The following is a 22,665-nucleotide window of genomic DNA, read 5'->3' as shown; positions in this document are numbered from 1 at the left end:
CATTTGTTTTCGTATTCAAAGTTTCCACTAGCCAGCCCCAGGATTTTTCAGCATCTATTTTAGTTACAATAGGACGGTCATTATTTGTTTGCTGGACGAGATTCCCTTTCACATTTCCTTTAATTTTCATACGTAAAGCATTTGGGCCCCGTAATACTGTTGGTGAGAAACGTATAGGTCTGTAGTCCACTTCCTCTTCATTTTGGTTTTTGCGGGCATTTTTTTGTTGTTCTTCAAAGCTTGTTTTCTTAATTGTGTCCCTCTTTATATCCTTTTCTCTCTGTTGCAGACATTCTGTTTTAACATCAAAGCCCAAAACTCACAGGTCATCCGCCGCTAACCATATTCCGTTCATAACTGCCTTTGAATTGAAGTGTATGTGAATTCTGTCCAAGTCTTCTTCGTTTGGAAATTCCACAATTCGTATATCTTTTGGTTCAATCACTCTCAATTGAGGCACGTTGTGCAAGAGTTTCATTAGGTTTGATCTATTTAGGATCAAACCATCCTGTGCTCTTAGAACTCTCTCCATTCTTAGTTTTAGGGTGTTATTATGATTGCCATAGGGTTCAAGATTATTCTTGTCGCTTCTTTGGTCCTTCTTCTCTACATTTTTGTTCCTATTTTTCATTCTCGAGCTCTTGGGATTTTGGGTGCTCCAGCTTTCTCGTTCCTGTTCTGATTGTTTGATCATATCTTTTAGCACCTGGCCTTGCTTTTTTTCCAGGTCCTTTTTATGTCTAATCTGCGTTCTTTTTTCTTGCAAAGTTCGAAAGGTCGAAGCTGGTACTTCAAAACATCCGGAGCATTACTTTCCTGGTGCTCATGCTCTTCACATTCCTCAGCTGACTCTTGCGAGCTATCATCCTCGTAAACCGATAAGAGCAACAAAGACTCTTGAACATAGGACTCATTTATGGAGCTTTCTAATGTACTCTCTAATTCCACATCTTTAATGGATTCTCTTGCTTGGTTCTTTACTTGCTCTGCATCGTCCTTTTTTTTTATTATTGGCGGTGCTTGTTGGATAGACTTCGTTATCTCTTTACCTATGGGCTTTAAATTTCGAATGAACTGCCGTGTTCCTTCATTAGTCATGCATTTTTGATTGGGCAAATTTTTAGTTTTTTTGTTCAATTTTTCCATGACATGTTTTAGTCTTTTGATTGATTTTTCCGAGGTTTCATTTAATTTTTCCATCTTATCTATTCTGTTCGATTCTTTAGGGTTTTCAATGCTGAATAATGGATAAGTAACATTAGGCTGGTTTTCGCAGTTGTTATTCTTAGCTGTGTCGGTTGCCTATTTATCAGGGACTCTCCCTGTTTTCCCTCTGTTCTTTGGGAGCCAGGTGCCAGTGTTCGATTGACCGTAAATTCAGTCTTTCTTGTGTTTTCGGTTGCAATGTTTTTGTTCAACTCAACCATCACATTTACCTTTCTTTGTTCCTCACTTGGTCTTAGCTCTCTGTCCATTGTTTCTGTTGAGGTACTTTTGACCTCATATTGAGCGTTGTTTTTGTAACTCTCTGTTTTAAGTAAGTTAATAGTGTCCCTGAAACAATGCAAAAACGCACTCTTGTCTTCCCGAGCTTCCTCAATTAGCTCGATTAGCGTCTTTACTATAACGTTTTCTGATGCTTTCTCATGGATCTTTCTTTTTTGTTCATCCTCAAAATGTTTTTCTACACTTGTTAATTTGGACTGGATTTGAGCCAATAAATTCGATTGATCCCTACAATTTTCGTGCAGTGCCTCGTAAAACTTCAAATACGGTGCAAGTGCTATAGTCATCATTGATCCTACTGCAGCTTGCATGTTTGCACAGATATCAGTAATTGGCCAAGGATTATGTGAAGGTGCTGTTGCACTTTCAAAATGTTTTTCTTTATTTTCGGCCGAATTTAGACCCGGCTCAGTTTGTTCTTCGTCTTCCAACTGCAAGTCCGCAGGTAGGGTGCTGCTTAGATCCTGAGGGACATCTTCCTTTGCTTTTTGAGAATTCAAAGTTAGGTCACCTTGATGTTCTGATGTTGATTTGTCATTTGGGACCCCTTCGATACTTATGTCTTCTGTTCTTCCATTTTCATTTTTTTTTTCCATTTTTTCCGAACTCATGTGTGCACTCGATTTGTTTGCGTCCATTTCTTCAAAGAATTTTTTTACTCGCGGTATCTGAGGAGTGGACGTGTTTTTTGGTTCCTTGAAAGACAGCTTTTTAGATTCTTCCGGTTTTTCTGAATGTTTTTGTTTTGGTGCGATTTCGATTGTTGCAGGAGCATTTGTCATTCCTATGCTTTCTGTGATCATGGCGTCTTTAGGTAGATTGCAGTTACCACTTTTGTCTGGTTCTGGTTGTGCATTGCCAGAGCTTAATTGCTCACATCGGCCGGACGCTAACAGAAGGTCATGGTCTGACATTTCCATTTTGTCTAGTTGTTGATTGGCGTCCATGATCCCAGTTGCCAGGCTCATGTCTTTCTGTAAAGTAGTTACATCTTTCTTTTTAAAGTGCCATCTGATAATTCTTATCCCTGAGAGGGACTTTGCACGCGGTCTGAATTTCTGAGTAGCAGATGGTTTCAAGAGATCGCCAGCCCCATTTAATAGATTGTTTGTTGTTTTTGTTTTTCCTTGAGTCAAAGATTTTTGTGTGTTAGCTTGCAAATGGCCCTTTTCAATGTCACACATTGGCTCTTTGTTAATGGAAGACAAGGTATTTGGTTTACTATCACTGGCTTTCTGTGCGTTTTGTTTTGTTGGGGAAGACTTTGTATGTGGTGCTTGTAAACTTTCCATGCCTTTTAAAATGGCTGCCGCTTCACTACTCTAATAGAGTATACTTGGTATGAATGTTTTTGGGGCTTTATTTTTTTGTTTGTTGATTGTTGTGTTTTTTTTTGATAAGAAAGAAGCTTCTTCCTGCGGCAAACAGAAGACTTCTTTATTTGCCGCACTCGCAGCGGGCCCCGCTTCCCACTAAGGAAGCAAGTCGCCTACCAGCGGTATGCCCCCCAATGCACACGACAACTCCGTGGTTCCGCCTGGACCGCTCTTCGGGACTCCGGCCCTGTGCGCATGCGCAGCGCCACTGCACCCGTGCGCGTCGCAGCCGTCCCCATCACAACACACGGCCCACGGCAAGCCCCCACTGAGCGCTGACCCGGGCAACGGCGGACCATTGGATCCATCCATCGCGGGTAAAGATGTTTCAATAGGTGTGTGACAAGGGGGGCAAGATGTGCATGGGTCAAGGGGGAAGAGGGGGAGGGTCAAATAGATGGCAACTGTCATTTAGGGGCTCCGTGTGGTTATTAGGCCGCACGGAAGACACCCCAGCTAATCCAGCATCGTTCGTGGTGGTACTCACCGACTCTACTTTGTCCCCTGCGTTACCCCCAACAACAGCAGGCAATTTCATACGGCTACGGGTACGGGGTACCTGAGAAATCACTGCATCGCCAGGGGTCAGGGCGGGTGTGTGGTCCATGTTTGTTCTTCTTCCTCACACCACGCCGAACACTCGCCAAACACTCTGCAAACGCTCCGCTAGGAGCAGTGGTATTATAGTGGAGGGTCCGCCTCCAGCCGTAATAGAGGTAGTAGAGCCACTCAGGCAGCAGGAAAGGAGTTGTGGCAGGTCCCAGGTCCAAACACTCGCCAAACACTCCGCAAACGCTCCGCTAGGAGCAGTGGTATTATAGTGGAGGGTCCGCCTCCAGCCTCCAGCCGTAATAGAGGTAGTAGAGCCACTCAGGCAGCAGGAAAGGAGTTGTGGCAGGTCCCAGGTCCAAACACTCGCCAAACACTCCGCAAACGCTCCGCTAGGAGCAGTGGTATTATAGTGGAGGGTCTGCCTCCAGCCTCCAGCCGTAATAGAGGTAGTAGAGCCACTCAGGCAGCAGGAAAGGAGTTGTGGCAGGTCCCAGGTCCAAACACTCGCCAAACACTCCGCAAACGCTCCGCTAGGAGCAGTGGTATTATAGTGGAGGGTCCGCCTCCAGCCTCCAGCCGTAATAGAGGTAGTAGAGCCACTCAGGCAGCAGGAAAGGAGTTGTGGCAGGTCCCAGGTCCAAACACTCGCCAAACACTCCGCAAACGCTCCGCTAGGAGCAGTGGTATTATAGTGGAGGGTCCGCCTCCAGCCTCCAGCCGTAATAGAGGTAGTAGAGCCACTCAGGCAGCAGGAAAGGAGTTGTGGCAGGTCCCAGGTCCAAACACTCGCCAAACACTCCGCAAAGGCTCCGCTAGGAGCAGTGGTATTATAGTGGAGGGTCCGCCTCCAGCCTCCAGCCGTAATAGAGGTAGTAGAGCCACTCAGGCAGCAGGAAAGGAGTTGTGGCAGGTCCCAGGTCCAAACACTCGCCAAACACGTGTATGGGGTTACTGATGGTACTCTTGTTCAGAGGAGAATTGCCTAGCATTTCGGCGCTGGACTGCCCCTGGGCAGGACAAAGGCTGATATGCGGGGAAATTTCTTCTCTGTGAAAGGGACAGTGAGCTAAAGACTTGGTAGAGTCTCTCCCAGGGGTTATTCACCCAAGAACAGGTCATTGGGCTGTGTTCGTGCTGGTAGAGAGATTCCCAGACCCCCCTTTGTTTTGAATAAATTAACTTTGGATTTCACCCTAAGTTAAGAGGGCGATCCAGACGTGGACCCCTTGCTCACTGTTCTTAGAGAGGCAACAGTTTCACCTCACTGATGATGCCCAACAAGGCTGAATCACGTGTATGGGGTTACTGATGGTACTCTTGTTCAGAGGAGAATTGCCTGGCATTTCGGCGCTGGACTGCCCCTGGGCAGGACAAAGGCTGATATGCGGGGAAATTTCTTCTCTCTGAAAGAGACAGTGAGCTAAAGACTTGGTAGAGTCTCTCCCAGGGGTTATTCACCCAAAAACAGGTCATTGGGCTGTGTTCGTGCTGGTAGAGTGATTCCCAGACCCCCCTTTGTTTTGAATAAATTAACTTTGGATTTCACCCTACGTTAACAGGGCGTAAAGCATTTGGGCCCCGCAATAATGTTGGTGAGAAACGTATAGGTCTGTAGTCCACTTCCTCTTCATTTTGGTTTTTGCGGGCATTTTTTTGTTGTTCTTCAAAGCTTGTTTTTCTTAATTGTGTCCCTGTTTATATCCTTTTCTCTCTGTTGCGGACATTCTGTTTTAACATCAAAGCCCAAAACCCACAGGTCATCCGCCGCTAACCATATTCCGTTCATAACTGCCTTTGAATTGAAGTGTATGTGAATTCTGTCCAAGTCTTCTTCGTTTGGAAATTCCACAATTCGTATATCTTTTGGTTCAATCACTCTCAATTGAGGCACGTTGTGCAAGAGTTTCATTAGGTTTGATCTATTTAGGATCAAACCATTCTGTGCTCTTAGAACTCACTCCATTCTTAGTTTTAGGGTGTTATTATGATTGCCATAGGGTTCAAGATTATTCTTGTCGCTTCTTTGGTCCTTCTTCTCTACATTTTTGTTCCTATTTTTCATTCTCGAGCTCTTGGGGTTTTGGGTGCTCCAGCTTTCTCGTTCTTGTTCTGATTGTTTGATCATATCTTTTAGCACCTGGCCTTGCTTTTTTTCCAGGTCCTTTTTATGTCCAATCTGCGTTCTTTTTTCTTGCAAAGTTCGAAAGGTCGAAGCTGGTACTTCAAAACATTCCGGAGCATTACTTTCCTGGTGCTCATGCTCTTCACATTCCTCAGCTGACTCTTGCGAGCTATCATCCTCGTAAACCGATAAGAGCAACAAAGACTCTTGAACATAGGACTCATTTATGGAGCTTTCTAATGTACTCTCTAATTCTACATCTTTAATGGATTCTCTTGCTTGGTTCTTTACTTGCTCTGCATCGTCCTTTTTTTTTATTATTGCCGGTGCTTGTTGGATATACTTCGTTATCTCTTTACCTATGGGCTTTAAATTTCGAATGAACTGCCGTGTTCCTTCATTAGTCATGCATTTTTGATTGGGCAAATTTTTAGTTTTTTTGTTCGATTTTTCCATGACATGTTTTAGTCTTTTGATTGATTTTTCCGAGGTTTCATTTAATTTTTCCATCTTATCTATTCTGTTCGATTCTTTAGGGTTTTCAATGCTGAATAATGGATAAGTACCATTAGGCTGGTTTTCGCAGTTGTTATTGTCAATGACCTGTGTCGGTTGCCTATTTATCAGGGACTCTCCCTGTTTTCCCTCTGTTCTTTGGGAGCCAGGTGCCAGTGTTCGATTGACCGTAAATTCAGTCTTTCTTGTGTTTTCGGTTGCAATTTTTTTGTTCAACTCAACCATCACATTTACCTTTCTTTGTTCCTCACTTGGTCTTAGCTCTCTGTCCATTGTTTCTGTTGAGGTACTTTTGACCTCATATTGAGCGTTGTTTTTGTAACTCTCTGTTTTAAGTAAGTTAATAGTGTCCCTGAAACAATGCAAAAACGCACTCTTGTCTTCCCGAGCTTCCTCAATTAGCTCGATTAGCGTCTTTACTATAACGTTTTCTGATGCTTTCTCATGGATCTTTCTTTTTTGTTCATCCTCAAAATGTTTTTCTACACTTGTTATTTTGGACTGAATTTGAGCCAATAAATTCGATTGATCCCTACAATTTTCGTGCAGTGCCTCGTATAACTTCAAATACGGTGCAAGTGCTATAGTCATCATTGATCCTACTGCAGCTTGCATGTTTGCACAGATATCAGTAATTGGCCAAGGATTATGTGAAGGTGCTGTTGCACTTTCAAATGTTTTTCTTTATTTTCGGCCGAATTTAGACCCGGCTCAGTTTGTTCTTCGTCTTCCAACTGCAAGTCCGCAAGTAGGGTGCCGCTTAGATCCTGAGGGACATCTTCCTTTGCTTTTTGAGAATTCAAAGTTAGGTCACCTTGATGTTCTGATGTTGATTTGTCATTTGGGACCTCTTCGATACTTATGTCTTCTGTTCTTCCATTTTCGTTTTTTTTTTCCATTTTTTCCGAACTCATGTGTGCACTCGATTTGTTTGCGTCCATTTCTTCAAAGAATTTTTTTACTCCCGGTATCTGAGGAGTGGACGTGTTTTTTGGTTCCTTGAAAGACAGCTTTTTAGATTCTTCCGGTTTTTCTGAATGTTTTTGTTTTGGTGCGATTTCGATTGTTGCAGGAGCATTTGTCATTCCTATACTTTCTGTGATCATGGCGTCTTTAAGTAGATTGCAGTTACCACTTTTGTCTGGTTCTGGTTGTGCATTGTCAGAGCTTAATTGCTCACATCGGCCGGACGCTAACAGAAGGTCATGGTCTGACATTTCCATTTCGTCTAGTTGTTGATTGGCGTCCATGATCATAGTTGCCAGGCTCATGTCTTTCTGTAAAGTAGTTACATCTTTCTTTTTAAAGTGCCATCTGATAGTTCTTATCCCTGAGAGGGACTTTGAACGCGGTCTGAATTTCTGAGTAGCAGATGGTTTCAAGAGATCGCCAGCCCCATTTAATAGATTGTTTGTTGTTTTTGTTTTTCCTTGAGTCAAAGAATTTTGTGTGTTAGCTTGCAAATGGCCCTTTTCAATGTCACACATTGACTCTTTGTTAATGGAAGACAAGGTATTTGGTTTACTATCACTGGCTTTCTGTGCGTTTTGTTTTGTTGGGGAAGACTTTGTATGTGGTGCTTGTAAACTTTCCATGCCTTTTAAAATGGCTGCCGCTTCACTACTCTCATAGAGTATACTTGGTATGAATGTTTTTGGGGCTTTATTTTTTTGTTTGTTGATTGTTGTGTTTTTTTTTTTATAAGAAAGAAGCTTCTTCCTGCGGCAAATAGAAGACTTCTTTATTTGCCGCACTCGCAGCGGGCACCGCTTCCCTCCAAGGAAGCGAGTCACCTACCAGCGGTATGCCCCCCAACGCACACGACAACTCCGTGGTTCCGCCTGGACCGCTCTTCGGGACTCCGGTCCTGTGCGCACGCGCAGCGCCACTGCAGCCGTGCGCGTTGCAGCCGTCCCCATCACAACACACTGCCCACGGCAAGCCCCCGCTGAGCGCAGACCCGGGCAACGGCGGACCATTGGATCCATCCATCGCGGGTAAAGATGTTTCAATAGGTGTGTGACAAGGGGGGCAAGATGTGCATGGGTCAAGGGGGGAACAGGGGGAGCATAGCGCGGGAGGGTCAAATAGATGGCAACTGTCATTTAGGGGCTCCGTGTGGTTATTAGGCCGCACGGAAGACACCCCAGCTAATCCAGCATCGTTCGTGGTGGTACTCACCGCCTCTACTTTGTCCCCTGCATTACCCCCAACAACAGCAGGCAATTTCATACGGCTACGGGTATGGGGTACCTGAGAAATCACTGCGTCGCCAGGGATCAGGGCGGGTGTGTGGTCCATGTTTGTTCTTCTTCCTCACACCACGCCGAACACTCGCCAAACACTCCGCAAACGCTCCGCTAGGAGCAGTGGTATTATAGTGGAGGGTCCGCCTCCAGCCTCCAGCCGTAATAGGGGTAGTAGAGCCACTCAGGCAGCAGGAAAGGAGTTGTGGCAGGTCCCAGGTCCAAACACTCGCCAAACACTCCGCAAACGCTCTGCTAGGAGCAGTGGTATTATAGTGGAGGGTTCGTCTCCAGCCTCCAGCCGTAATAGAGGTAGTAGAGCCACTCAGGCAGCAGGAAAGGAGTTGTGGCAGGTCCCAGGTCCAAACACTCGCCAAACACGTGTATGGGGTTACTGATGGTACTCTTGTTCAGAGCTGGACTGCCCCTGGGCAGGACAAAGGCTGATATGCGGGGACATTTCTTCTCTGTGAAAGGGACAGTGAGCTAAAGACTTGGTAGAGTCTCTCCCAGGGGCTATTCACCCAAGAACAGGTCATTGGGCTGTGTTCATGCTGGTAGAGAGATTCCCAGACCCCCCTTTGTTTTGAATAAATTAACTTTGGATTTCACCCTAAGTTAACAGGGCGACCAAGACGTGGACCCCTTGCTCACTGTTCTTAGAGAGGCAACAGTTTCACCTCACTGATGATGCCCAACAAGGCTGAATCACATGTATGGGGTTACTGATGGTACTCTTGTTCAGAGGAGAATTGCCTAGCATTTCGGCGCTGGACTGCCCCTGGGCAGGACAAAGGCTGATATGCGGGGAAATTTCTTCTCTGTGAAAGGGACAGTGAGATAAAGACTTGGTAGAGTCTCTCCCAGGGGTTATTCACCCAAGAACAGGTCATTGGGCTGTGTTCGTGCTGGTAGAGTGATTCCCAGACCCCCCTTTGTTTTGAATAAATTAACTTTGGATTTCACCCTAAGTTAACAGGGCGATCCAGACGTGGACACCTTGCTCACTGTTCTTAGAGAGGCAACAGTTTCACCTCACTGATGATGCCCAACAAGGCTGAAACACGTGTATGGGGTTACTGATGGTATTCTTGTTCAGAGGAGAATTGCCTAGCATTTCGGCGCTGGACTGCTCCTGGGCAGGACAAAGGCTGATATGCGGGGAAATTTCTTCTCTGTGAAAGGGACAGTGAGCTAAAGACTTGGTAGAGTCTCTCCCAGGGGTTATTCACCCAAGAACAGGTCATTGGGCTGTGTTCGTGCTGGTAGAGAGATTCCCAGACCCCCCTTTGTTTTGAATAAATTAACTTTGGATTTCACCCTAAGTTAACAGGGCGATCCAGACGTGGACCCCTTGCTCACTGTTCTTAGAGAGGCAACAGTTTCACCTCACTGATGATGCCCAACAAGGCTGAAACACGTGTATGGGGTTACTGATGGTACTCTTGTTCAGAGGAGAATTGCATTTCGGCGCTGGACTGCCCCTGGGCAGGACAAAGGCTGATATGCGGGGAAATTTCTTCTCTGTGAAAGGGACAGTGAGCTAAAGACTTGGTAGAGTCTCTCCCAGGGGTTATTCACCCAAGAACAGGTCATTGGGCTGTGTTCGTGCTGGTACAGTGATTCCCAGACCCCCCATTGTTTTGAATAAATTAACTTTGGATTTCACCCTAAGTTAACAGGGCGATCCAGACGTGGACCCCCTTGCTCACTGTTCTTAGAGAGGCAACAGTTTCACCTCACTGATGATGCCCAACAAGGCTGAAACACGTGTATGGGGTTACTGATGGTACTCTTGTTCAGAGGAGAATTGCCTAGCATTTCGGCGCTGGACTGCCCCTGGGCAGGACAAAGGCTGATATGCGGGGACATTTCTTCTCTGTGAAAGGGACAGTGAGCTAAAGACTTGGTAGAGTCTCTCCCAGGGGTTATTCACCCAAGAACAGGTCATTTGGCTGTGTTTGTGCTGGTAGAGAGATTCCCAAACCCCCCTTTGTTTTGAATAAATTAACTTTGGATTTCACCCTAAGTTAACAGGGCGATCCAGACGTGGACCCCATGCTCACTGTTCTTAGAGAGGCAACAGTTTCACTTCACTGATGATGCCCAACAAGGCTGAAACACGTGTATGGGGTTACTGATGGTACTCTTGTTCAGAGGAGAATTGCCCAGCATTTCGGCGCTGGACTGCCCCTGGGCAGGACAAAGGCTGATATGCGGGGAAATTTCTTCTCTGTGAAAGGGACAGTGAGCTAAAGACTTGGTAGAGTCTCTCCCAGGGGTTATTCACCAAGAACAGGTCATTGGGCTGTGTTCGTGCTGGTAGAGAGATTTCCAGACCCCCCTTTGTTTTGAATAAATTAACTTTGGATTTCATCCTAAGTTAACAGGGCGATCCAGACGTGGACCCCTTGCTCACTGTTCTTAGAGAGGCAACAGTTTCACCTCACTGATGATGCCCAACAAGCCTGAAACACGTGTATGGGGTTACTGATGGTACTCTTGTCCAGAGGAGAATTGCCTAGCATTTCGGCGCTGGATTGCCCCTGGGCAGGACAAAGGCTGATATGCGGGGAAATTTCTTCTCTATGAAAGGGACAGTGAGCTAAAGACTTGGTAGAGTCTCTCCCAGGGGTTATTCACCCAAGAACAGGTCATTGGGCTGTGTTCGGGCTGGTAGAGAGATTCCCAGACCCCCCTTTGTTTTGAATAAATTAACTTTGGATTTCACCCTAAGTTAACAGGGCGATCCAGACGTGGACCCCTTGCTCACTGTTCTTAGAGAGGCAACAGTGTCACCTCAATGATGATGCCCAACAAGGCTGAAACACGTGTATGGGGTTACTGATGGTACTCTTGTTCAGAGGAGAATTGCCTAGCATTTCGGCGCTGGACTGCCCCTGGGCAGTACAAAGGCTGATATGCGGGGAAATGTCTTCTCTGTGAAAGGGACAGTGAGCTAAAGACTTGGTAGAGTCTCTCCCAGGGGTTATTCACCCAAGAACAGGTCATTGGGCTGTGTTCGTGCTGGTAGAGTGATTCCCAGACCCCCCTTTGTTTTGAATAAATTAACTTTGGATTTCACCCTAAGTTAACAGGGCGATCCAGACGTGGACCCCTTGCTCACTGTTCTTAGAGAGGCAACAGTTTCACCTCACTGATGATGCACAACAAGGCTGAAACACGTGTATGGGGTTACTGATGGTACTCTTGTTCAGAGGAGAAATGCCTAGCATTTCGGCGCTGGACTGCCCCTGGGCAGGACAAAGGCTGATATGCTGGGAAATTTATTTTCTGTGAAAGGGACAGTGAGCTAAAGACTTGGTAGAGTCTCTCCCCGGGGTTATTCACCCAAGAACAGGTCATTGGGCTGTGTTCGTGCTGGTAGAGTGATTCCCAGACCCCCCTTTGTTTTGAATAAATTAACTTTGGATTTCACCCTAAGTTAACAGGGCGATCCAGACGTGGACCCCTTGCTCACTGTTCTTAGAGAGGCAACAGTTTCACCTCACTGATGATGCCCAACAAGGCTGAAACACGTGTATGGGGTTACTGATGGTACTCTTGTTCAGAGGAGAATTGCCTAGCATTTTGGCGCTGGACTGCCCCTGGGCAGGACAAAGGCTGATATGCGGGGAAATTTCTTCTCTGTGAAAGGGACAGTGAGCTAAAGACTTGGTAGAGTCTCTCCCAGGGGTTATTCACCCAAGAACAGGTCATTGGGCTGTGTTTGTGCTGGTAGAGAGATTCCCAGACCCCCCCTTTGTTTTGAATAAATTAACTTTGGATTTCACCCTAAGTTAACAGGGCGATCCAGACGTGGACCCCTTGCTCACTGTTCTTAGAGAGGCAACAGTTTCACCTCACTGATGATGCCCAACAAGGCTGATTCACATGTATGGGGTTACTGATGGTACTCTTGTTCAGAGGAGAATTGCCTAGCATTTCGGCGCTGGACTGCCCCTGCAGGGCAAAGGCTGATATGCGGGGAAATTTCTTCTCTGTGAAAGGGACAGTGAGCTAAAGACTTGGTAGCGTCTCTCCCAGGGGTTATTCACCCAAGAACAAGTCATTGGGCTGTGTTCGTGCTGGTAGAGAGATTCCCAGACCCCCCTTTGTTTTGAATAAATTAACTTTGGATTTCACCCTAAGTTAACAGGGCGATCCAGACGTGGACCCCTTGCTCACTGTTCTTAGAGAGGCAACAGTTTCACCTCACTGATGATGCCCAACAAGGCTGAAACATATGTATGGGGTTACTGATGGTACTCTTGTTCAGAGGAGAAATGCCTAGCATTTCGGCGCTGGACTGCCTGGATTTTGGATTTCACCCTAAGTTAACAGGGCGATCCAGACGTGGACCCCTTGCTCACTGTTCTTAGAGAGGCAATAGTTTCGCCTCACTGATGATGCCCAACAAGGCTGAAACATATGTATGGGGTTACTGATGGTACTCTTGTTCAGAGGAGAAATGCCTAGCATTTCGGCGCTGGACTGCCCCTGGGCAGGACAAAGGCTGATATGCGGGGAAATTTCTTCTCTGTGAAAGGGACAGTGAGCTAAAGATTTGGTAGAGTCTCTCCCAGGGGTTATTCACCCAAGAACAGGTCATTGGGCTGTGTTAGTGCTGGTAGAGTGATTCGCAGACCCCCTTTGTTTTGAATAAATTAACTTTGGATTTCACCCTAAGTTAACAGGGCGATCCAGACGTGGACCCCTTGCTCACTGTTCTTAGAGAGGCAACAGTTTCACCTCACTGATGATGCCCAACAAGGCTGAAACACGTGTATGGGGTTACTGATGGTACTCTTGTTCAGAGGAGAATTGCCTAGCATTTCGGCGCTGGACTGCCCCTGGGCAGGACAAAGGCTGATATGCGGGGAAATTTCTTCTCTGTGAAAGGGACAGTGAGCTAAAAACTTGGTAGAGTCTCTCCCAGGGGTTATTCACCCAAGAACAGGTCATTGGGCTGTGTTCGTGCTGGTAGAGAGATTCCCAGACCCCCCTTTGTTTTGAATAAATTAACTTTGGATTTCACCCTAAGTTAACAGGGCGATCCAGACGTGGACCCCTTGCTCACTGTTCTTAGAGAGGCAACAGTTTCACCTCACTGATGATGCCCAACAAGGCTGAAACACGTGTATGGGGTTACTGATGGTACTCTTGTTCAGAGGAGAAATGCCTAGCATTTCGGCGCTGGACTGCCCCTGGGCAGGACAAAGGCTGATATGCGGGGAAATTTCTTCTCTGTGAAAGGGACAGTGAGCTAAAGATTTGGTAGAGTCTCTCCGAGGGGTTATTCACCCAAGAACAGGTCATTGGGCTGTGTTAGTGCTGGTAGAGTGATTCCCAGACCCCCCTTTGTTTTGAATAAATTAACTTTGGATTTCACCCTAAGTTAACAGGGCGATCCAGACGTGGACCCCTTGCTCACTGTTCTTAGAGAGGCAACAGTTTCACCTCACTGATGATGCCCAACAAGGCTGAAACACGTGTATGGGGTTACTGATGGTACTCTTGTTCAGAGGAGAATTGCCTAGCATTTCGGCGCTGGACTGCCGCTGGGCAGGACAAAGGCTGATATGCGGGGAAATTTCTTCTCTGTGAAAGGGACAGCGAGCTAAAGACTTGGTAGAGTCTCTCCCAGGGGTTATTCACCCAAGAACAGGTCATTGGGCTGTGTTCGTGCTGGTAGAGTGATTCCCAGACCCCCCTTTGTTTTGAATAAATTAACTTTGGATTTCACCCTAAGTTAACAGGGCGATCCAGACGTGGACCCCTTGATCACTGTTCTTAGAGAGGCAACAGTTTCACCTCACTGATGATGCCCAACAAGGTTGAAACACGTGTATGGGGTTACTGATGTTACTCTTGTTCAGAGGAGAATTGCATTTCGGCGCTGGACTGCCCCTGGGCAGGACAAAGGCTGATATGCGGGGAAATTTCTTCTCTGTGAAAGGGACAGTGAGCTAAAGACTTGGTAGAGTCTCTCCCAGGGGTTATTCACCCAAGAACAGGTCATTGGGCTGTGTTCGTGCTGGTATAGTGATTCCCAGACCCCCCTTTGTTTTGAATAAATTAACTTTGGATTTCACCCTAAGTTAACAGGGCGATCCAGACGTGGACCCCTTGCTCACTGTTCTTAGAGAGGCAACAGTTTCACCTCACTGATGATGCCCAACAAGGCTGAAACACGTGTATGGGGTTACTGATGGTACTCTTGTTCAGAGGAGAATTGCCTAGCATTTCGGCGCTGGACTGCCCCTGGGCAGGACAAAGGCTGATATGCGGGGACATTTCTTCTCTGTGAAAGGGACAGTGAGCTAAAGACTTGGCAGAGTCTCTCCAAGGGGTTATTCACCCAAGAACAGGTCATTTGGCTGTGTTTGTGCTGGTAGAGAGATTCCCAAACCCCCCTTTGTTTTGAATAAATTAACTTTGGATTTCACCCTAAGTTAACAGGGCGATCCAGACGTGGACCCCTTGCTCACTGTTCTTAGAGAGGCAACAGTTTCACCTCACTAATGATGCCCAACAAGGCTGAAACACGTGTATGGGGTTACTGATGTTACTCTTGTTCAGAGGAGAATTGCCTAGCATTTCGGTGCTGGACTGCCCCTGGGCAGGACAAAGGCTGATATGCGGGGAAATTTCTTCTCTGTGAAAGGGACAGTGAGCTAAAGACTTGGTAGAGTCTCTCCCAGGGGTTATTCACCCAAGAACAGGTCATTGGGCTGTGTTCGGGCTGGTAGAGAGATTCCCAGACCCCCCCTTTGTTTTGAATAAATTAACTTTGGGTTTCACTCTAAGTTAACAGGGCGATCCAGACGTGGACCCCTTGCTCACTGTTCTTAGAGAGGCAACAGTTTCACCTCACTGATGATGCCCAACAAGGCTGAAACAAGTGTATGGGGTTACTGATGGTATTCTTGTTCAGAGGAGAATTGCCTAGCATTTCGGCGCTGGACTGCCCCTGGGCAGGACAAAGGCTGATATGCGGGGAAATTTCTTCTCTGTGAAAGGGACAGTGAGCTAAAGACTTGGTAGAGTCTCTCCCAGGGGTTATTCACCCAAGAACAGGTCATTGGGCTGTGTTCGTGCTGGTAGAGAGATTCCCAGACCCCCCTTTGTTTTGAATAAATTAACTTTGGATTTCACCCTAAGTTAACAGGGCGATCCAGACCTGGACCCCTTGCTCACTGTTCTTAGAGAGGCAACAGTTTCACCTCACTGATGATGCCCAACAAGGCTGAATCACATGTATGGGGTTATTGATGGTACTCTTGTTCAGAGGAGAATTGCCTAGCATTTCGGCGCTGGACTGCCCCTGCAGGACAAAGGCTGATATGCGGGGAAATTTCTTCTCTGTGAAAGGGACAGTGAGCTAAAGACTTGGTAGAGTCTCTCCCAGGGGTTATTCACCAAGAACAGGTCATTGGGCTGTGTTCGTGCTGGTAGAGTGATTCCCAGACCCCCCTTTGTTTTGAATAAATTAACTTTGGATTTCACCCTAAGTTAACAGGGCGATCCAGACGTGGACCCCTTGCTCACTGTTCTTAGAGAGGCAACAGTTTCACCTCACTGATGATGCCCAACAAGGCTGAAACACATGTATGGGGTTACTGATGGTACTCTTGTTCAGAGGAGAATTGCCTAGCATTTCGGCGCTGGACTGCCCCTGGGCAGGACAAAGGCTGATATGCGGGGAAATTTCTTCTCTGTGAAAGGGACAGTGAGCTAAAGACTTGGTAGAGTCTCTCCCAGGGGTTATTCACCCAAGAACAGGTCATTGGGCTGTGTTCGTGCTGGTAGAGAGATTCCCAGACCCCCCTTTGTTTTGAATAAATTAACTTTGGATTTCACCCTAAGTTAACAGGGCGATCCAGACGTGGACCCCTTGCTCACTGTTCTTAGAGAGGCAACAGTTTCATCTCACTGATGATGCCCAACAAGGCTGAAACACGTGTATGGGGTTACTGATGTTACTCTTGTTCAGAGGAGAATTGCATTTCGGCGCTGGACTGCCCCTGGGCAGGACAAAGGCTGATATGCGGGGAAATTTCTTCTCTGTGAAAGGGACAGTGAGCTAAAGACTTGGTAGAGTCTCTCCCAGGGGTTATTCACCCAAGAACAGGTCATTGGGCTGTGTTCGTGCTGGTAGAGTGATTCCCAGACCCCCCTTTGTTTTGAATAAATTAACTTTGGATTTCACCCTAAGTTAACAGGGCGATCCAGATGTGGACCCCTTGCTCACTGTTCTTAGAGAGGCAACAGTTTCACCTCACTGATGATGCCCAACAAGGCTGAAACACGTATATGGGGTTACTGATGGTACTCTTGTTCAGAGGAGAATTGCCTAGCATTTCGGCGCTGGACTGCCCCTGGGCAGGACAAAGGCTGATATGCGGGGACATTTCTTCTCTGTGAAAGGGACAGTGAGCTAAAGACTTGGTAGAGTCTCTCCCAGGGGTTATTCACCCAAGAACAGGTCATTTGGCTGTGTTTGTGCTGGTAGAGAGATTCACAAACCTCCCTTTGTTTTGAATAAATTAACTTTGGATTTCACCCTAAGTTAACAGGGCGATCCAGACGTGGACCCCTTGCTCACTGTTCTTAGAGAGAAAACAGTTTCACCTCACTGATGATGCCCAACAAGGCTGAAACACGTGTATGGGGTTACTGATGTTACTCTTGTTCAGAGGAGAATTGCCTAGCATTTCGGTGCTGGACTGCCCCTGGGCAGGACAAAGGCTGATATGCGGGGAAATTTCTTCTCTGTGAAAGGGACAGTGAGCTAAAGACTTGGTAGAGTCTCTCCCAGGGGTTATTCACCCAAGAACAGGTCATTGGGCTGTGTTCGTGCTGGTAGAGAGATTCCCAGACCCCCCTTTGTTTTTAGTTATAGCAATGATCATCATAGAACACATTTGGTAGTTTGAATTTCTTGGTAAAATATTGAACCCAGGTAGAGGGTAAAATCGCTGGATCAGTATGGAAATGTGGTGCATTTTGGGTTCTCATGAGCGTCAAAATGTTACGTGTATCATGGGTAAGGATGTAGTTCATCATACGCTGATTATCTTTAATTGCTGTAAAATGTCTCAATTCTCTAATCTGATTTTTGTACTGGTTTAGGAGATTTTTTTTCCAATACCGAATACCTCAATACCCAGATTTCGTCTGATCAGTTTCCTTAGATGGTCATTCTTCTTGATCTTTAACTGATGGATTTGTAAATTAAAGGCATGCCTATGTTCTCTTAAAGAGAGCAGAGGCCTGTAATCTTGTGCAATGCACATTACATACCTATTGATGATACTACTAAGTTGCCTTTCAGTCTCCTCCCCCATACCTGGATAAATATATCCAATGGTCGAGTAGAAGGGATCCTCGTGAATATACCTGATCAACTTCATGCAAATATTTTTATTCCATTTGATAGTACGACCCGAATTTTGGGTCTCTAAGAGTTGAAGCGAAATCTGTGAGTCGAGACTCCAATTCAGAATGTTTATATTAGTGGAGATGGCATAATGGTCCCCATAACCATGATCATTAATGTTTACCAGATCAGAGGAATTACGAATAACAGTAGATACAAAGAAGTGGTCTATGTAAGAACTTGAGTTACCACGTTTCCATGTGAAGGGATAGGAACTGGACTGGGGATGTAAGAGCTGTATATCCTATCCCAAAAAATAATCCACCCACTTTTGTCCAGATTTGAATGTCAAGGGTACTTTTATGTTGGCTACATTCCCTTCCAACCTTTTATTTCTGAAACACGAGGATTTAAAATCACCACCTAATATTATCCCCACGTGAGTAATGTTTACAAATATGCCTTCAAGGATAACATCCACTGTATTAACCATTTGATGCCAAGTGGACACTTTCCTATTCCAATAAATATAAAAAATAACAATGGTTAGTTCCATACAATTCTGCGGATTCAATTGTAGAGCCATCACACCTCTATCCTCATAGATTAACACAGGGTTATATTTACTTTTTATTGCTAATAAGAATTGCTAGACCGCCTGATGGTCGGCCATTAAGTCCTTTTGTAGCTGATTTGGTAAAGCAGCCATATCCTGCTATATCAAAAGGTGCCATATGCATAATCTCTTGGAGAAGAATGACTTGTGGACTACTGCTTATGTCATTCTTGCCAAACCAGCGAAGGAAGTTAGCCAAACCACAACAATTCCATGACAAAATTCTGAAGGGAAGCTCGTTAGGCTAACGTACTTGAGTTTGCCTTCACTGGAGGATGAGCAGTATCACTTGCACCCGGTGCAACCCCATTAAGCGCAGCCATTATTGCCAATATTTGTTTAATAGTGTCTGCGTTAATGTTAAGCTGAGTCCCATTTTGTTCTATCCCACTTTTATTGTTCTCAATTATAGGCGGTGTTTCCAAGAACTTCTCAGCTTCTTTTTCGTTGTGGAAGATACAGGGGATTAGACCGAGAGCAATGACATTTTCCTTCTGTTCCCAAATCATTCTCATGATAATCAAGGAATGGAAACCACAAATCATGTGATTGTTATTGTTAGTAGCAAGTCATATCCATTCCAGATCATCAGAGCGTAGGGTTCTCAGGGGGGGGATTCCTTGGATTTTTTTTAACATAAATGTTCTATTGAGGCTAGATCGACCATTTATTGTCATGCGCCGCCGCCGAGACTGGCGGATACTTCCGTGGTATCGCTTGCAGTATGGGTATGCAACCCCTCTGGATAGTGTTCCCAGTTTCCGGGTTTACGCTTGCTGCTGACACTCCGTCCGGATCGTCAGGGCTTTTGTCTGCTACTAACTTCGTCCTCTGTACGAAGTTTTCCTTCTCTGCGCTACTTTGCCTCTTACCGGTTTCATTCCGGTCCCTTCGCCCGGGTCCCGTCTCCCTCCTTCGAGACCCGGTGCCTTTGCTCTTTCTGCTTTCTCCTCTCCATTTCCCTGGTCCCCTCTCCAGTTGGATTTCCAGTCTGTTTCCTATTATTCGTTTTTCTCTTCTCTTACCTGAGTCCTGTGCTCCCTGTGTCCTGCCGGGCTGCATTGGATACCAGCCACGCCTTCTGGCTTCACGTTTGCTACGGATCCCCGCTGTTTTGAGTCCGCACCTCTTCCAGCTACATCCTTCATTCCTGTCTGCAACACCACTTCGGAAGTTCCTACTTGGAGTCGGACAGAGTGCTTTTCGGCGCCTGACAAGGGTTTTTTCTGCCGCTGGGGTTTTTCCCTTGTGTATCGGCTTGTTCCCGGGGAGGGAGCCACAGGCTTGCTGTTGTTCCATCAGCGTTCACTGTGGCTTCCCTCCGTGACAGGCAATTACCACCAAAAAAGGAGAAGGACTACCTTGCCAGTTGAAACCTGTCCTCCGAAGGCTTCGACTCAAACAGCTCAGGTGAGGAGAGTGTGGAAGCAAGGGGTGAAGTGGGAGCAAAAGGGTCACAAAAAGGACAGATTGCAATGCCTAAGTATAACAAGATGTCGGCGGAGGAACAAGTTCAGGAGCTTTGGAAAGCTTTCCAAGCTATGTCCGTAGAACTACCGGGAGTGAAGACAGAGAACGCTCTTCTCAAACAAATGGTATTGGCTAGAGAACATCCTACCGTGGAATTACCTCCCATACCACTCTCCTCAGGAAAGTTTGATGGTTCTCCCAAAAGGTTAAAAGAGTTCCTGGAGGCTTGTACCGTCTATTTCATGTTTAGACCCCACACTTTCGCTACTGATCAGGCTAAGGTTAGATTCCTAATCTCCAATATGACTGGGAATGCGTTGGCATGGGCAACTCCATTGGTAACCAGTGCCAATGCTATACTGCATGACTTTACGGGATTCCAGAACCTGCTTAAACAGACCTTTGAAAGACCTGAGTTGTCTTTCACCGCTTGTGAGGAACTGTTGGACGTCAGACAAGGTTCTTTGGACGTCTTATCCTACATTTCTTTCTTCAAGACCTTGGCGGCTGGGGCAGGTTGGCCAGAACCCGCCCAGTACGCCATCTTTCGGAGGGGCTTAAGGGAGGAGATTAAAGACGAACTAGCCAGAACTTTCCTCGTTCACCAACCTTTTCTGATCTATTCGCAGCAGCTCTCCACATAGAGTTTAGACTCCAGGAAAGAAGATCTGAACGTCGCAAGCAACTCACTTCAGGTGCCTTGGTGGACCCTCTTTCGCATCCTTCCCCTTCTCTTTCTCCTTCTAAGTCTTCAGACGAACCTATGCAGATCAGAGCTACTAGGACACCCCTATCAGCAGCGGAAAGACGAAGACGGAGAGAAAAAGGACTATGTGCATACTGTGGTTCGATCAGCATCTCTTGAAAGACTGCATGGAGGTACCCAACAGGAAATCGGGAAACGACTACCCTCGGCGCCAGTAGGGACAGGCATCTGAGGGTCATCAAGTTCCATTTCTCGTCCCTACGTTTCTCTATCAGTGTCAGCTCCGGATTCCCAAGAAAATTCGAGACTCATGGTTCTGTCCTTGTCCTCAAATTGGAGGGTAAGCAAGTTGAGTCTTTAGCCCTGTTGGACTGCGGAGCTGCAGGCAACTTCGTTGATACCCTGTGGGCTGATAAATTAGGCCTACGCAGGAACGCCCGTCAAGAAGGCCAACAGGTCGAAGGTGTAGATGGATCCCCTTTGTCCTCCGGTCTAATCACCCATTCCACAGAGGATCTGTTCTTGACTATCAACCATCACACTGAGATGCTGAAGTTCGACATCATACGAGCAGCCCATTTCCCCATAATTCTTGGGATTCCTTGGCTCCGGAGACACAATCCTCGTATTGATTGGACAAACAACCAGTTGAGCTTTTCTTCTACCTACTGTACAACCAATTGCCTTCCCTAAAAAGATCGGTGTGATTTACAGTCTGTAGCAATCATTCCGGATACCCATCTTGGAGTGCATGCGCTAGCCCGATTCTGCTCACCTTTTGAAGAAGTGTTTCAAGAGAATCATCACGCCAGATTACCCCCACATCGACCAGAGGACTGCACCATCGACATTGAGACTAACACTCTAGTGCCATTTGGAAGAATGTTCTCCCTCACACTGTCAGAGAAACAGGTGCTAAGAGGTTATCTGGATACGAACTTGAAGAATGGCCTCATTCAGCCCTCAAAATCCCCCTCTCGGGCTTCTTTGTTCTTCATTAAGAAAAGGTACCGACGAGCTTAGGCCCTGTAGAGATTACAGGGGTCTAAATAAGGTCACCATCCAGGATCGCTTTCCGATGCCTTTCATCACAGACATCATTGAAGCAGTCCAGGTGTTCACTAAACTTGACTTAAGGAATGCATACCACTTGCTCCGCGTAGCCAAAGGCGATGAGTGGAAGACCGCCTTTCGCACTCCATTCGGATTATACGAATACCGGGTAATGCCATTTGGTCTGGTGAACGCTTCCGCGGTATTTCAACGGTTTATGGACCGAATGTTTTCCGACATGCTCACCATTTCTGTAATTATCTACCTGGTCGACATTCTCATTTTTTCCACCAAAATGGAAAAATATATTCCTCATGTCACTCAGGTTTTGGATCGTCTTCAAAGGAACCAACTTTTGGTCAAGGCCGAGAAGTGCATTTTTGCAGTTCCTTCGGTACCATATCTAGGGTACATCTTATCAGAGGAGGGTATTGCCATGGATCGCAACAAGGTTCAAGCTATTCTTGACTGGCCTGCCCCTACTTCAGTCCGAGAAGTACAAAGATTCCTTGGTTTATCCAATTTCTACAGACGATTCATACCAGACTTCTCTGAAGTGGTGTATCCCATTACCCGTCTACTCAAAAAGAATGCTCTCCCTTTTCACTGGTCAACCGAAGCTGAACGTAGCTTTTCCCTTCTCAAAGGACTCTTCTGTTCTGCCCCTCTACTATGGCATCCGGACCAGACATTACCCTTCATCTTGGAGACAGATGCCTCTGCCATAGCCATTGGAGCAGTTTTGTTACAGACAGTTAATGAAGTGGAACATCCTGTGGCTTATCTGTCCAAAACCCTCTCTCCCAGCCAACTAAACTGCTTGGTTCTTGAAAAAGAACTATTGGCGATGGAGTTAGCATGAGAAGAGTGGCGGCACCTTCTTATGGGAGCACGACATCGGTTTACCATTCGGACTAATCACAAGAATCTGAGGGTATTGCAAGACATGGAGTGTTCAAATTCCCGACAGGCCCGGTGGGCTTATCTGTTTTCTCTACGATTTTCACATCGCCTACATGCCCGGAACTTTGAATCGCTTGGTTGACGCACTGTTCCGCAAGGATATGAGTAAGGAGAAGTCTTCAGATCACTCGGAGCCACTGTTTCGGAGGAACCAACT

At 46.4% G+C, this 22,665-nt stretch overlaps 1 protein-coding gene across 1 annotated transcript; it reads right to left on the bottom strand.

The window, feature by feature from the left end:
• Positions 1–5,388: 5,388 nt before the first annotated feature.
• Positions 5,389–6,663, bottom strand: LOC138579894 (uncharacterized protein MCAP_0864-like). Its single transcript, XM_069650119.1, has one exon. The coding sequence runs from the start codon at positions 6,661–6,663 to the stop codon at positions 5,389–5,391; it is 1,275 nt and encodes a 424-aa protein (XP_069506220.1).
• Positions 6,664–22,665: the final 16,002 nt, after the last annotated feature.

The sequence above is a fragment of the Ambystoma mexicanum genome, chromosome 3p (genome assembly GCF_040938575.1).
Source record: "Ambystoma mexicanum isolate Mex_15411 chromosome 3p, UKY_AmexF1_1, whole genome shotgun sequence".
Lineage (NCBI taxonomy): Eukaryota > Metazoa > Chordata > Amphibia > Caudata > Ambystomatidae > Ambystoma > Ambystoma mexicanum.
Note: the sequence above shows the minus strand (reverse complement) of the source record. Positions and strands in the feature narration are given on the sequence as shown.

Bases quoted from the DNA above. Each gene is read 5' to 3' on its own strand.
- LOC138579894 (XM_069650119.1), bottom strand. From the start codon at position 6,663: ATGACTATAGCACTTGCACCGTATTTGAAGTTATACGAGGCACTGCAC.